This window comes from Mycetomoellerius zeteki, unplaced genomic scaffold, assembly GCF_001594055.1.
Source record: "Mycetomoellerius zeteki isolate Tzet28-1 unplaced genomic scaffold, Tzet1.0 scaffold68, whole genome shotgun sequence".
Taxonomy (NCBI): domain Eukaryota; kingdom Metazoa; phylum Arthropoda; class Insecta; order Hymenoptera; family Formicidae; genus Mycetomoellerius; species Mycetomoellerius zeteki.
In genome coordinates, this window is record NW_017257697.1 from 640322 (window position 1) to 658282 (window position 17961).

Sequence of the window (17961 nt, forward strand, 5' to 3'; positions counted from 1 at the left end):
TACAATCGATTATCAAATAATTATTTTGATATGAAAACCTCAAAAAACAGGTCGTGAGTAATCAATATCCATAGAAGGCCACATTAGCGAAATTCCATGGTATTGTTTAAATTTGCATAACTCAAAATATACATAGTCAAATAAAATGTTAAATAGCAAATAACACACTCAAAAATACATATATTTGTGTGATAATATACGCAAGTTTAAGAAAAATGAGGAAGTAGGTGTAATTAAATGCTAAAGTGTACCTCAGAAAGTGTATTTTGAAATACTTGAAAGTAAAAATGCGTTAATAATAAGTACTGGCTATTGAAAATTGGTAATATTAGCTTCATGGTGTAACGGCGAGCTACTGAACTAATAATTCCATAAGTAATTATTAGGATTCGCTATATAATAGCGGAGATATTAAGGGAGGCCACAATATATATACTGACCATAATATCACCTTCTCCTCTAAGACTTGTCTAAGTTTCGGTTTCGGTTTCGTTTTCGGCCGAAATTGAATGACAACCGAATATTCGTCGAACTGTAATTATAACATAAATAAATGGAATTATGTTAAAATTGAGCTTAAAATGATGTAGATCCGTGGCGTTTCTTTAAAAAAATTTGATTAAAAAAAACAAAAGAATACAAATAAATTGTAATGCGAACTTACAACACTGAACAATTTTTTATCGCAATGCGTATTGCCGAGTCACGCTATCCTCGATTGCTTGGGAACTGCACACACAGCACGACTTCTTTTGTCCTTTGCAAGTTACAGAACTCGTTCTCCTAATCAAAACGATGTAGCTACGCTAATTTCAGCCTCATTATCTTCATTTTTACCTAATCACCTTCGGCGTGGCATAAGTAAACGGCAGCGACCGTGATCAGTCGCGTGCGTGTACGCATACGAACGTACATGCGCGCAATACACGCATATCCTCCTATCGCGAATCGTCGTGTCTAAGGCACTAGATATGTAGGTATTCTCATCCGCCATCTTGGTTCCACTTGATTGATAGGTTACAGTACGATTAGTGACAAAGGTATATGTTAAGAAGAGCCCAAATTTTGATAAAAAAAAATACTCTGAATCGATGCGTTTTCGCGTAAAAATAAAGATTTGACAAGAAAAAAGTATCACTCTGTCCTGCGAACCAAGATATTAATCTTTAAAGTGGACGACTATTCGGGTTAGAAAATCTGTCACAGCCACGGTTACCAGGTCTCTAGATTTCGACTGGAGACTCCAGTTTTCGGGACCAATCTCCAGTTCTCCAGCAGATGGGAAAAATCTCCAGTTTTTCGCGAGGGGTATTTATTAATTGCATATTTAAATTACATGGAAATTAATAACAAAGTCTGTGATTCGCAGTTTATGTTATTTTACGAATAATAAAAAAGTTTGTAATTCTGTTCGCACTGTATGTAATCTTGTAATTATTGTAATAATAATAAAAAGGTCTCTGTGATTGTGTTGACACTTTATGTCGGTCAAATATTAATGACAAAAAGAAAGTCTGTAACAGTGGTCGCAAAACACGAATTAAACCCTGCGCCTTTTTTTCTCTTTTTTTTTTAGTGAAACAATCGGCAGGTCTCCAGTCGAAATATGAAATCTCCAGCGCATGGACCTTCGGGCCCTCGCCATACAGTGCTCGGGACCTGACAACCGTGGTCACAGCAGCGGTTCACTGCGTTAAAAACACAAATTTACTGCTTTTAAAATACAAATTCACTACTTTAGTAGAGAATTTATGTTTTTAAGATATAGTGAACCACTGTTATAACTGATTTTCCAACCCGAATAGTCGTCCACTTTAAGGATTAATATCTCTGTTTGCGGAGCAGAGCGACACCTTTTTTTTATTTTTACGCGAAAATACATCGATTCAGTCTATTTTTATCAAAATTTGAGGTGAGCGGGCTCTTCTTAATTAACATTTATCTTTGTCACTAATCGTACTATACAATCAAGTAGAACCAAAATGGCGGATAGGAATACCTACATATCTAGTGCCTTACTAATACACACCAGCCGTTCGGAAATACAGTCGCGTCACATCGCGACTATTGCGAGGAGTGCAGTTGTGCACCGCGCTCTCCGCGCTCGTTGCGTTGCGCAACACGACGTCCGTCACATCCACGGACCCGCGGCGGTTGTGTATACAAAACACACGCGGGATTTTGAAAGTAGTCACGCTGGTTGAGATCGTAATCGCTGCGAATTGTTGGCGGCTGCGGTGTCGACGCCGCGCCGCAGCTAATTATCGGGCCTGCACGCGCATCGTGCGGACGCAAATGCGATGCGGCGTCGCGGCGTCGCATCGGCGAATCCCAATGAGCGCCTCGAGCGATAGCCACACCGACCGCGATCTCTCGATTAGAATATGTAGAATCCGGTGGAACGTGTTCAAGGCACATGATTCGTATAAGGCCCTACTTATTGTTTGATGCAAATTCATGTTTCAAAATGGGCCTTATAAATTATGGCCGCTACACACTGCTCCCGCTTCCTTTCAGGAACATTGATACTTATCGCCATTGAAAAATATTACGTCTTCTCCTACTACACTCAGACTCCTACTACTCTCAGACTACACTGAGTGCTCGATATGAGGAAAATATCTCCTAAGAGGACGAATATTTTTAACAGAATTTTTCCGGGGACAGTATTCTCCTGGAAGAAAAAAAATTCCGTAGAAACTTTTCTTGAGATTATTTCTGGAAATTATTCCTAAAATTATTCCCGGATGAAGAAAATCTCCCTGGAAATTGTATCTGATGTAATTTTCCACGGAAAGTATTCCATGAGAAGATGGAGAAATTTTTATACCGATGAAAAAATGCAAATAAGGAAAACGGGAAGTATTTGACTTTAACTGGATACGTGATGAACTGGATATTGTGTCGAATAATCCATTGATAAATATTTTTTTATATTTATTATCATTTACTATCATGTATAGTATATTTCTATGCTAATTTTGTTTAGTTATTTCCAGGGTTGGGTAGTAACTAGTTAAAACGTTAAAAGTAAAAAAAAGTTAAAAAATTAATAATTTTTAACTTAATTTAATTAATTTTAAATGCATTAATTTTTAATTTAATTTATTAACTTTTTTAAATTAAAAATTTTTCTATCTCTCTTAATGCTAATATTTTTTCCTATAAAATCTTAAACATTAAAGAATTAATTTAGAAAAAGTTTAATGATTTTATGATTTGAGGCTCTATGATAAAGAAAAAGAGTCATACCATACAGTAGCCAGTTTTTATTAGCTCGCTAGGTTTCGTCAATTCCCGTTTATATTTGAAACACATTAATTTTAGGTGTCATAAACATTATATTTCAGCAACATAAATATAAAATGAGATTTACAAGTAACACTACCCAAGTGCCATACTCCGATTTCCCTGAGCATACATGTAGTACATTGAAAAATATCTGACACGTATTTTTTTATATCTGCCCAAAAGCCGTTTTAAGGGTAGAAAACGTCCTTATAAATGTATAGGGGTGAATTCCAATATTTGACGTACGTTTGTTACAGAATGGGGTTACGGTGATTTTCGATTCAGCAACTTCGAAAATCACTGCGGTATACTCCATTCTGTAACAAACGTACGAGTACTTCGTCAAATACTTTTGAGCAGATATAAAAAAATATGTGTCAGATATTTTTCAATGTACTACGTGTATGCTCAGGGAAATCGGCGTATGGCACTTGGGTAGTGTTACTTGTTAGACGAAGAATTGTTGTAAAACAGTGCTGCATATCCACCTATTTTCTAAATTTTTATATATATTTTTTGTAATAAATACGTAGTCGATGTAGTCGTAAACATGCGTGAGCAGTCGTTCAGAAGTTAAAGAAAATTAGATAAAGATTAAGAAAGAGAGATAATGCAAATAAGTATATACCCTTTTCTCTCGCAAAATTTTGACAAAAGAATAATTAGACAAATCAATTTGTGTAAAAGTGTAAAAAGAAACATACACAACAACTTTTGTCTGAATCGTTTTGTTCTAAAATTTACAGGTTTTGAAATATTTGACTGACAAAGTGAGACACCTGCATAATAAGTTCCTGTGTTAGTTATTATATATTTGTGTATTGTTTAACTCTTTTATTATTAAGGATAATGATACAATAACTGGATCACTATAATAAAAATATAAATAAATAACTTGTGTTACACTACCTCACGAATTACTTACGTAAGTATATACGTAAAGCAATAGCGAAAAAGAATTACTCACTTTAGAGATTAAATACGATGGAGAGATAAATTGCTTTAGGATCGTATTACTTTCCCTTGATAATAGGAGCGGCAGATAATATTATTCATTATGAAAATGTAATTCTTCTTCTATTTATTGACGATTTTGAGGCATTACGTCGTAACGGCTCCCAAAGATTTTTAGAATTCCTTGGAATTGCACATTCTTAGTGGGGGATCTGTTCTTTCGCAATTTTAACGATGCTAAAGTCCCAACGGATCTACAGGTATACCTACTACGCGTTGCACGGAACCATATAAAACGCGAAGGGGAAAGCTCAGAAAAGATGGACGAGAAATAAATCGATATCGTGTAAAATGGAGAGAGGGGGAGGGGTGGCTGTGTATATCGGTATCGTTAATAGCTCGCGATAGACAAACCATTAATTACCGTTGTTGTCAACGCCTTTCGCAAAACGAACCGGATAGTCGAAGGGATTGTCGCGGGTATTGCTAAGCCGGCCGGTTTTTACCACCTCGGGGCTGTTGTCAGGGGCTGCAGTTGTATGTCTGCGCGCGTACATATACAGACGTGTATGTGTGCGAGATATATATGTATATCAGTCTGTCTTTCTCTCCCTTTCGGAGAGTGCACGCTACTCGTACAAACGTAACCCCTTTCGACGTGGCAGAGGGACGGTTATCGATTCTCGCAGCCTCCCTTCTCCCAGACTTCCGGATAAAAAAGTGTCGGCAGAGACACAACCGTGAAGAGCCTTTACCCTCTTTCTCTCTTTCTGATTTTCTCGCGATGGATGATATGTTTCTTCGTTTTTTTCTGTATTTTTAAAATTTCTTTTTCAAAAAATAAAATACTGCACTTTTTTAAATGATGGAAACTATGAGGGACTATACGATTCAATGCGAAGAATCGAGATATATGTTATCTGTGATTTGTAAATTCATTTTAAACTTGCAAGTTGTCGACTTATACCTGAACTAAATACTCTTCTTCTATAGGTTGTAAATAATATTTTTTTATTCTTTTATATGAAGAATAATGAAGATTTTGTGGCTATTATGTTAGGCAATATTGTGAAACAATTAAAAGCAGAGGATTTAATATTTATTCGTTTGTGAAAATTACAAAGTGCAAACAGTTAAAATGTACATTGACATTTTTCATTACAATTGCATTGCAATAATTCTTTTACTTTATCGTCGTCACTTAATGCTAATTATAGTTTATTTTATTACTTATATTTTTATCATTCCATTCTTAAAAAAAGTTGCAATGATAAGATAAATTCAGGTTAACTAAATTTTTATTTTTATATTTTACGATTATAAAAAAGACAGTGTAATAATAATTAAGAGTTATTATAGTTAACCCGTTTTATCGAAATGCGACCAGAGCGTGGAATCAGTTAAACTAAGATTAATATTAAGCAGCACCGGTGAACAGAGGTTTGCACGAGATTACGTGAAACTTCACCAGTCCTAAATAAATAAACAGCCGTCGTATTTCGCTTGTTTCTCAATGGCAACGATTTATTGCCTCGCTGCGCGCGGTCCGTTTTTAAACAATTATCTTCGCGATCCAAAAATAAATTACGCGATATCTGTCAAGGAGGCTGAGAACTTTAAAAGGAGGTTCTCGCGTTTGATGAGATATAAAACAGGTTTATAATACAACATATATGATATGAAGGTTGATTATATCTAGAAAAAATTTCGTTGAGTTTTAATGTTTTAAAGATATTTAATTCTAAATGTAATTTTACAAGTATACACAAAATCTTATGTTGTAGGCACTTTTTCTTAATTTGAAATATTTGCATATAAGGCAGAAATTTTAAAAACGTTATTAGTACAGAATAAACACTTAAGTTCATTCTAGTAAAATTTTGTCTAAATTAATCGTGCATAATTTGTGTGAGAGAAATTTATATTTTTCGATGAAGAAAAGCAAGAATATTCGTCAAATGAACGATGCGTGTATATATGGAGTTACGCGTATTATTTATATTAAACCTACTAATAGCAACTTTTAAATTTGTGTCATATAATTGCGGTGTTACATTATCTCCATTATTTGCATATTTTGCCGTAATGCACTATTTTGAGGTCAAGACATGTATATATAACCTTAAGCATAATGATCAAGCTTTATAAATTATATATCATAAATAAGCGTTTTATTTTGTTAATTTAAAATATTTAGTAACATATAAAGGAATATGTATAAAGAAATTATTGATAAGATTTTTATATTATCATTTTAATCATTTTTTTACACAATTTAAAAAATTTAAATTAATCTATTGACTAGGAAGTGGCGCGAGAACCTCTTTAAACAAGTTCCCCGATTCTCTAATCAAACAAATTTATATTTGTATCACTTCAATTTATTGCATCGTGTGTACCAGCTAAAAAGAGTGCAAGAAAAAAAACATCTATTCTTCAATGATCGAAAATGCAAGATGCTAAATGTTCGCAATAATTGAAAGTTTGACAGAAAGCATTACGTAAACGGCGACGATATAAGAAAAATCTTTTTTAGAGGCGGCTTCGGCGGACGTAGCTGGTAGCGAGACACCGAACGACGATACGATTGAGGGTTATCACACGGCGAAGTTGTCCGGCATCCCTTCGGCATCCGGTTTGACTACGTCGTCCGATAGAATGGTAGCGTCGACGCAGAGCCTGGAGGATCTGGGCGTCAACCACCCCGTCAACGCGGCAGGGAGCAACGCCGATCGTCAGCAGCATCAGCAACAACAACAGCATCTACAGGAACGTTACGGTCATGCCTACAGATCATCGGCGCAGACTGCCCAGGACAAGCGATCGCGGCTGAGCAACGTAATCAACAACCTACGCAAAAAGGTGCCAGATGGAGCAGTCAGCGGAAACTCGGATTCGCCGAGGAAGGAAGAGGACGATCGGAATAGCGTCGAGAGAAACCTGGAAACTCTGGAGAAATACGTGATGACGGTACTGAATGGCGTGATCAAGGACAACGAGGAGGAAGACAAGAACGTAGAGAAGATGAAAGAGCTGAAAAGGCAGAGGAAAAATACTGATGAAGAGGAAGAAGAAGAAGAAGAAGAAGAAGAGGAGGAGGAGGAAGAGGAAGAAGATCCGACAGATATGGCAGTCAAGTCTGAGCCTTCAAGCGAGGGTGATATCGAAGCAGCTGTTGTGCCGCAGTTAGAGGACTCCTCGACGGTCAAAAATACCGAAGACGCTGAATTCTCGGAGACTATAGACTGCTCGAATACAAAAGAAACGACAGAAGAGAGTTTACAAGATTCGGAGGAGAGAATTAGTCAAGATTCAAAGGAATCACCTTCGAGGATAGAGGAAGAAGGTCTAGACGTTGAGGAGAAAGAATCATCCGAAGATAATCGAAGCATTTCGAGGGAGAAGGAGAGTCGAACACTAAGTACGATTATAATGGATAGATTGAGTGAGCACCAGGTCGAGGAAAGAGCGAATGTTGACGACGGCAGAGGAAATGGAATGCGTGATGAACATGCGGTCTTAGAAGATACCACAATGCGAGCGATTTGCGGTGAATTGCTGGACGATCTGTTGAGCGATGTCTACTGTATTGTCGACGATCGCGAGAACCAGCAAAAGACCGAAGAATGCACGAAGTCGAAGAAGACTGACGCGACCGAATCGAAGATGGAGGAGACCAAAGATTCAAGCATCAGCGTTCAGGAGTTGTCCGTGACGGGCCTGCATTGCAGTCTACCCTTGGACAAAGTCGCGTCTGTGCTTCAAAACTGTCAGACGAGCGAATCGGTAACCTCACGACTCTCTTCAGGATCGTCCTCGAGTCCTCCATCGGCCCAAAAGTCGAAACCGTCGTCCAGTACTCCGCCGGTCAGAGTCCTCTGTCTTTACTGCGACAGGAAGTTCCTATCCATGTCCCGGCGACAGCGACATATGGAGAAAGCACATCAGCTTAGTGGTGGCAGGAGATCGGAGAGGAATCTCCGAAAATCCTCCCAAAACTGCCAGTACTGTTCCGAGAAATCTGCCGATACCCTGGAGGCGTTGTTCCAACACATGGTCGCTAGTCACGGAGATAAATACCACGCGTGCGTCCAGTGTTTGACGAGGTATCTCACCCGGGAAGCTTTGATGGGACACATAAGCGAGACGCACGGGGGAAATGCCGAGAGGATCGGTCAGGTTCAGGTAAATGTCGCGAAAAATCGATGAACGATGTGAATGCTTTCTCGTGTCTTAGAATAGAATATAAAACTTTAATGTCTTGTTCGATATTTTATTGGATATTAAAAATTATTAAATCTATGAAAATTTGTTGATCTTTCATTCTTAACTTGTTCATTAGATACTTATTACTATATTATACAGGGTGGTCCATTTGAAGCTTCGGCACTGAATATCTCGAAAACTACGCATCGGATAAAAAAAAGTGGATAATGAAAGTTGTTCGTCTCGAAGGGGGACATCCAATGATATCAAATTCGACCCTTCACCCCCACCCCGGGGGTGGGGAGGGGGGAAAATAAAAATCTTAAATGAAAACCCCTATTTTTTATTGCATATTTGGATCTGCAAAAAATTACATTGATTTGACCTACGATTGAAGTCATTTTCGTTGAAAGATGGCGCTGTAATCGTTAAAAACTAAAATGAGTACAAAACCGTATAAAAATAGGGATATCTCGAAAAACACATCATATTAAAGTCAAAGTAGACGGGTTAAATATTTTTAAAAAAGCTATCTAATGATAGCAAACTTGACCCCCTAACCCCACACTTTGGGGCAGGAGGGGGCAGTATTGAAATCTTCAATGGGAACTCCTATTCCAATTGTATCCCTCTGACGGCCCAATGAGGGACTGCTTGCCGCGCTGCTGTGAGGTACCCCGAAATGTGTTACTGCAAACTGTGGACAGCTTTCACAAAAGGTTAAACTTGTGTATCCAAGCTAATGGAGGTAATTTTGAACAGCTTCTTCGTGGTTAAATCTGAAGACTTTGTGCAATTCAGAGTATCCTTGTGAGAGGCAAGGAGACTCACGTTAAAAAAGCATCCCGATTAGTGAGAGGCAAGGAGACTCATGTTAAAAAAGCACCCCATGGGAAATGATTCTACTACTTCCTCGTCGTTGTTCCCGGGTAATGCTAAAAGTAGAATGAACGTTTTTTCTAGTTTGCAACAGAATACATTTTTTTCATAACTGATGAACACGACTTCTACATACAATAAGAGTCAATAGTACAAACTGGTAGGTGCAATTTGATTTCTCCACAGAATTCGAATTTACAATACAAGATGGTTTTAGTTTTTGACGATTACAGCGCCATCTTTCAACGAAAATGACTTCAATCGTAGGTCAAATCAATGTAATTTTTTCTGCAGATCCAAATAGGCAATAAAAAATAGGGATTTTCATTTAAGATTTTTATTTCCTCCCTCCCCACCCCCCGGGGGTGGGGGTGAAGGGTCGAGTTTGGTATCATTGGATGTCCCCCTTCGAGACGAAACTTTCATTATCCACTTTTTTTTATCCGATGCTTAGTTTTCGAGATATTCAGTGCCGAAGCTTCAAATGGACCACCCTTATATCTATATACAGGGTGTTCCAAAAGTAACGATAAATCTTTCGCCCAGGGGCAGAATAAACTAAACTGAGAAGAAAAGTCCTCTACCATTTTGCAATTTTTGCAATAGTTAACAAGATAATTGCTAAAAATTGCCGATTGATCTTCAATAATTGTTTACTCAAATAGTATCAACTTTATAGAAAAACTGCAAGAGATAAAAATTGTTTATTTTCTTCTCACAGAGCTCTAAGAATTTTTTTAGAATTTTTTCAGAATTTTTTAATACTGTATTTTCTCATGTTGGTAAAAATAAGAAAATTCAGTACTAAAAAGTTGATAAAAAATTCCGAAAAAATTTTTAGAGCTCTATGCGAAGAAAATAAACAATTTTTGTCTTTGTTGAAAATTATTGAAGACCAATTTTTGACAATTTTTAGTAATTAACATTTTGTTAACTATTGCGAAAATTGTAAAATGGTAGAGGACTTTTCTTCTCGATTTAGTCCATTCTGCCCCTGTGCGAAAGATTTATCGTTTTGGAATACTCTGTGTGTGTGTGTGTGTGTATATATATATATATATAAAAGGATGTTTTATTTTAAATGATATGCTCGATTATCTCGCGAATCGATAATTTTATTGAAAAATTTTTCGAATGAAAGTTGCATGGCTTAAAGGGGGACACATGATGGAAATGTGGACTTGACCTTGAATGACCTTATCAGGTCAACGTCATTAATGTTTTTTTAAATGAAAACTCCTATTTTTTATTACATATTCTTGTAGCTTATCTCGAGAGCTTTCCAAAACTATAATAAGTTACTTTTCGTTAAGTACTTGTTAAGTTAGGCAATACCGATCACTGATCCGGCCAACTAAGGCAAGACTGCTCACTGATCCGGTCAACTAAGACAAGACTGATCACTAATCTGGCCGATTAACAGATGAGATACATGTATAACGCCGGCAGTACTGTAACTTTGAAGTTCCATAATTCGGAAAGTACTTAACGAAAAGTAACTTTATTATAGTGTTTTGGAAAGCTCTCGAGATAACCTACAAGAATATGTAATAAAAAATAGGGGTTTTCATTAAAAAAAACATTAATGACCTTGACCTGATTTTAACAAGGTCACTCAAGGTCAAGTCCACATTTCCATCATGTGTCCCCCTTCAAGCCATGCAACTGTTGTTCGAAAAATTTTTCAATAAAATCATCGATTCTCGGGATAATCGACCATATCACTTAAAATGAAACACCTGTATATACAGGGTAGGTCATTTTAATCAATATACTCGAATATCTCGTTAGGTAAGCAAAATGTTAGCGAAAAATGTTTCAGACCAAAGTTATATGGTTTTAAGGGGGACATAAGATGGTGTCATTAGTTTGACCTTGAATAGTTACTTGAAGGTCACATGAAGGTTACCTTCAATTTCTTAAATGGAAATCCTTATTTTTCATTGCATATTCTTATAGCTTACCTCGAGAGCTTTCCAAAACACTATAATAAAATATTTTTTCATCAAGTACTTTTTTAGTTATGATGCTCGAAAGTTACAGTACCTCCGGCATTTAGCATTATTCAAGGTGTCCGACTGACAGCTAAAATCTCTTAAATATTGTTTAAGATCATGAATTAGATAACATTTGTTAAGATCAAGGCCATTGAAGGTTGTTCTTATTTTCACTTTTACCTTAAAAATTCATTTTAACGTAAAAATGAAAATAAGATGTACTTTCAATGGCCTTGATTTTGATAAATGTTCATGGTCGTAAACAACATTTAAGAGGTTTTAGCTGTCGGTCGAACATCTGGAATAATGCTAAATGCCGGAGGTACTGTAACTTTCGAGCATCATAACTAAAAAAGTACTTGATGAAAAAATATTTTGTTACAGTGTTTTGAAAAGCTCTTGAAGTAAGCTACAAGAATATCTAATGAAAAATAGGGGTTTCCATTTAAGAAATTGAAGGTGACCTTCACGTGACTTTCAAGCAACTATTCAAGGTCAAAATAATGACACCACTTTATGTCCCCCTCAAAGCCATACAACTTTGATCTGAAACATTTTTCGCTATCTTGCTTAGCTGACGAGATATTCGCGTGTATTGATTAAAATGGCCTATCCTGTACATAGAAATATATACACATATATGTATATATACTGATATTCTGCTATCGAATATCCATACTCAACTAATTCTTTTAAAAATTCTTTTGACTCTTTTCTGATTCTATATATAGTGTATTCTATTTATAATCACGATATTTTTTAGTTTTTTAATAAATCTATATCGTTAAATCTTTAATAACTTTAATATTTAATAATTTCAAAACTTTGAATGGAGGAATGTTATGTCACTATAATAGAAGCAAGAATCAAAAACAATAACAAATCCCAAGGTGAGTAATAATTCGTGGCATATATTTGATTTCTTGAAGGACGGAGATATCCAAGTAGTAAGAAGAACATAAGAATATTTTCAGAAATTGACACGTGAATACATTACTTTTACTTCCAATTCGATTCAAAAAGTTTCTATCTTGAAAATGCTATTAAGCTATTGTTAGACAAGCACGCCTTTGTTCTTTCAGCCGGAGAAAATCAAAGAAGGGTCGCCCCCTTGCAGAGACTTTTGTAGTCAAAATCTACGTGAGAAAGTGAACATGTCGTCAATTAGAGAGAGAAAATCCGAAGAATCGGAGGATCAAGATGACAATCGACGGTTGGACAGTAGCCGAACGAAACTCATTGCGACGCGAGAACTCATCGATAATCCGGCCAGTCCTGAGTTTGACAGTTCATTCTACAGCAATGTGAGTTGCAACATTCGTGAGAACCTACTACACCACTTGGACGGCAAGCTGCAAACGATAAGCGGCGCATCATCCTCGACATGCACACCACCGATTGCTACCTCAAACTCGACGGCGGCGGCGACGGAATCAAAATCGCCGCAACAACAATCGCAACAGTCATACTACGAGCACAACGTCAATCAGATCCAATTTCCCATCGATATCTCACTGACCGCGGCGACTCCGGTTTACAGCAAAGACTATTCGGCCAGCGAGGAGTACGAAAACTCGAGTGAATATGCCCGGAAAGCCGGCAAAATGAGCAGCGGCTCACGACCGCGCCGAGTCTCTTTCGAAAAGTATAATTTCCCGCGAAAGTACGATGGCAGGGAACAGTGGACGTGCTTGATCAAGGACCTCAGCAAGTTCGACATCTCCACGCAGCTGACACTCCGAAAGAAGCAGCAGCTTATTAAGGAGCGTCTCGCTGGCAACAAACTACATCAGACTCAGTTGCTATCCTGCGAGGTCACAGAAGTATCTCGTCGCGATCAGAATCAGACCGAGCCTAACATCGAAATGGCAATGAGAGATCAGGATAACGCTGATGATATCGGTTACGTGATCGATACAGGTGCCGCGACTTTCGATGTCCATTGCGATATTGGCGAACCGCTTCCAAGCGAGACTAAGAAAGAATCGATAACCGAGTCGTCCGCGACTTCGACGTCGACAATTATTACGGAATTCAGTGTTGAATTCGCAGATTTTATGAGACTGAGAAGGCGCGAGGAAAGCGATAATGAGGTCATCAATGCTCAGGAGATCATTTATGCTGAACTGAGCGGCGAATGGTCACGAATGCGGATCTACATCTGTGGCGCTTGCGGTTCCAGACATGTGAGCATATAGCTTCTACACTCATATATATTTTCTTTATAATATCATATTCTGTTAAAAACAAAAATTTAATAATGTTTATATCATTAACAAAATTAATCAATTAAAAAACAAAATCATTAACAAAATTTAAATAATAGGGCTCTCAAAATTAAAAAGTATAGGAATAAAATATACGGGCAATGAGAGCGTTAATACAGCGTGGAAGTTGGTGCGCAAATTATATAACAAAAATTCGAGTGATATTCATATAATATATTGATCTATCATGAGTGTCATCATAATGTGACATCAAAACAAAGTAATGATGATATGGAGGACGAGACTGCAGAAAAAAGTTAGTTCACAGTTCCCTATCTTCTTTTAATTTCAGAGACATTCAAGAACATAACGAAAGATCTGAATACTAATCTTTGTTATGGTAGCCTTAACAAAATGAATAGGACCATTAAAGTCCATAAAGATAGACTCCCTTCAAGTTCTAACAAGAATGTCATATATAAAATACAATGTCGAGACTGTGATACAACCTATGTTGGACAAACGACACGGGTCGTTTATTGAAAACGAGAATAAAGGAGCACAAAAATCTCATTAATAGAAAAATTTTTTGTGAATCAGTCATCACACAGCATAGGTTGGAATTCAGTCATGAATTGGAATTTAGGATAATGTTAAAATCTTAGACATAGAAAGACAATTGAGTAAAAGGCTCATCTCTGAAATGCTGAATATTAAATTGCAAACCAATAGTTTGAATCTCCAATCAGACATAGAGTTTTTGCACCACTCGTATGTGAGCATTCTAGAGATTAAAATAGCGACTTTGTGTATTCGCCTTTAGTCGGTTTTTGTTGTGTTTTTAAGATTGATATTATAATAGTCTGACTTATAATTATTTGTTGTTCTATGCGGACGTTGGCTCTTAGAATAAAAATGTGACACTTATTACTTGTCTGACTTTCATCTGGATAACACATTTAACATTTTTTATTCTTTTATATTTTATACTCTTTACAAATACCTTTGATTCTTTTGCATTCTTCTTTTTATAAATTAACGCGTTACGCTTGAAATAATCGATTGTAATCTATGAGGAGGGTGAGTAGAATAAGCACACTTATAATTTAATAACAACGCAATTAATTTGCTTTGTTCATTGTACTCTCCAGTTAGTCATTTGGCTTAACAGCGAAGAGACAATTTTTGGCAACTCCCATCCATACAGTAGGGATATGCTCATCCTCGGTTTCACGTAGAATATCTTTCCAACATATGCGGACTATATTTTGTCAAGATATCGACGAAAATTACCTTTTCAACATTTGCGGACTATATGTTATTAGGACATCGACGAAAATTATTCACAACTTGCTGAAGATGGTTTAAAGAAAAATCGAAACGTCCAAGAAAATTGTATCTACATTCATGGTAGATCAATATATTATGTGAAGATCACTCGAATTTTTGTTATATAATTTGCGCATCAATTTCCGCGCTGTATTAACGCTCTCATTGCCCGGATACTTTATTCTTGTATTTTTTTAATCAATTAAATTGTTGATAATTGCAATAATTTAAATCTTAACATTTATTTTTTCGAAAAACATGATTGTTTCTTATCCATTTCTTATCCTCTCAGTGTTTTATTTCTTGCAATAATCTCAAAATATCAGCATTAGGTTATACTTGGCTGGTACTTATCCGTTACAATATTATCAAAGGAGCAGATATGGTAATATGGCTCTATGATTGATTTATGTCATCTTAAGACATTACCTAAAATAATCTTAGATATACAAACCGACTATAAATACCGAAGATCTTTATTACGAAAAGTTTATAGTTCTTTTATAGAGTGATTTAATAAATATAAGATTTTTATTTCAATATCTTAAGCGAATAAGCAGGACATTTTATTGTATAATTTTGATATTTCAAGTTTATTAATTGAATTTAATGTAGAATTTTTTTATTTTACAAGAAAATATCAAAATTTTCAAATATCTAACGACTGCAGATGAAAAAAACTGTGAATTATAAAAAATACGCAGCAAATTTTTATATATGATTTTAAATATTACTGTCGTGTTGCAAATGATGTATTTTCATTAGTATGAACGCGGTCTAGATAATTTATCAAGCAATGTACTTGATCTTTGACATTCGTGCGATACACATACGGACGGGATGGTAAGCGTTCGCAGTGAGTCTTCTAAATCACGGATTCACTCATGCAACTTTGTCTCTACGATGGTCTATTCTTTTCCATATACAAAACGAATAATTTATATCTAATGAAATATCTGTAATGTTGAATCAGAATAAAACTTTTTCTTATTACCATCTTAGTAGTAACATAAAAATAGCTGATTCATCTATGTGGTTTTATCGAGGGAAATACCGGAGAAATTCGTATAATACCTACATCTTCTTAGTTGTTAGCGCGTTAATCGGATTTACAATAATTGAAATATTACGTATAAATATTCGATATCGATTGAGAGACGAAACACCAAGCGGAGATGCGACTTGAACCGTCGATATTTTTGTGCAGGTAACACTTAAGGAGATGGAGGATCACAAAGCTTCCACGCATCCACGTGTTCTGTGCTCGCACTTCGACTTGGCCGGCGATCAACGCGAGCACTACAAGCACCTGTATCTACCGGGACGAGATACGCCTCCCGATGCTGCACGTAACACCTCTCTCGAAGAGATGGTATGCACCAAATGTGCTAAGAATTGCCCGAACGTGGGTGAGTTGCATCGCCACATGTTGGAGTGTGGAGGCGATCAGGCCTGGTTGCTCGGCCTCACCGGTAGTGGCAAGAAAAAGTGCAAGTGGCGGCCGTTCGGTATGAAGAGAAACATACAGAACTCACAGACGCAGCCGCAACCGCGGGTTGTCAACGCGGAGCGACCCAAAGAGAAACAACCACCGACCGGTCCTAGAGTTCGCCCGAGTGACCGTAAGAATGAAATTCGCTTTTAGAGCTAAAATGCTTCACGTGAAGTCAACCCAGCTTTTCTATATCGTTCCTTATTTTGCGTAACTTTATGTAACAGGTTCACGAATAAACAAATGAAGTACAGGAAACGGATCAAAGATATAAAAAGAAGTGTATATATGTATATATATTTATATCTAAATTGACAAACAGATGATGTATTTTTTATGGAGTAGATTCTCTTCTAATATAGAGAGACATAACCTTTTTACATAATTACATGAATTATAAATTAAAAAGTATCGACGCATAATATGTATGTAATATATATATTCTTCGCCTACGGTCTTTAAATCTCATTGCTCAGAAGAAGAACTTACTATAAATAAACTTATTACAATTTACTAAGATTGCCTTAAAACAAACAATATATATTTGATAATACACAATATATATTTGATTATCTTAGATATTAAGCGAAAATTATGAGCTGTTGCAATATATACATAGCTTCGACCGATCGCTCGAATATGTTTTCAGGCGAAAGTATTCAGAAAATGCTAGCCAATCTGCCGGCTAAAAGAGCCACGAGGAAGGTTCTGCAGGACAGCATGATGCGATCGCAGGGCCGACTTCGTAACGTAAGTAATTTAATAGCGCAGAACAATGTCTATCTTCACCTCAATATATACTCAATCAAAATGGATCGATATTAGAATCATAAAGGCGATTATAATAGCCGACTAATTTAAGGATGTTGACAGCGTAATATCTAACGTTAATGGGCTCTTCTATATAAAGATTTTGTAATAATACAATTGGATTATTCTTCCGATGAAACTATTTCAGTGAAAATCACGTCAGAATATGAAAGTCACATCACACAATACCAAAATTGTTCAATGGAAAGCTGCTTGAAACATCTTTCTTGATCTATCGTTAAGAATTAGTTTCACAATTACATTTCAATTTTTATTATTCGAGAAAATCATACAATTCCTTATAATTTCCTACTGGCAAAAAAAATCAGTATAAATGAGGCATAATAAATGAGACCGATTGAAATCGTAGGTACAGTTTAATGTAATTTTGTGTATTATGAAGAAAAATTGCATGAGTAATGCAAACATTCTATCATCGGCAACCTGAGCAATGCAAATATACTAAATAATTACAAAAAATTTTAGACTCGTTAAAATAATGATAGAACGTTATTGCCTTGCGCGCCTCGTCACACACGAGCGGAGGCATCGATTAGTTGACATACACGCTTATCGAAGTACATTCCTATGATCATGCACACAGTCGCGCAAGCAAAGCGATTTTTACACTATACATCGTATTCATTTTATTTTTCTTTCAATAAAAATACTGCTTTTCTTGCTTTGACACTTTTTGTACTTTTACTTTATATTTCTACCTTTATAGAAAGGTAAATTATAAATAAAAACATAAGATGAAAATATTATTAGCTTTTTAAAGATAAAAGCTTTAAAT

The 17961-nt window shown here is 36.2% G+C and overlaps 1 protein-coding gene across 1 annotated transcript in view; it reads left to right on the top strand.

Moving 5' to 3' along the window:
- Positions 1-17961, top strand: part of LOC108728959 (uncharacterized) — a 60572-nt gene that overhangs the window by 24886 nt on the left and 17725 nt on the right. Inside the window, 4 exon segments of the mRNA XM_018457808.1 lie at positions 6782-8430; positions 12410-13513; positions 16071-16485; positions 17005-17105. Of these exon segments, the coding sequence (XP_018313310.1) occupies positions 6782-8430; positions 12410-13513; positions 16071-16485; positions 17005-17105 (3269 nt within the window).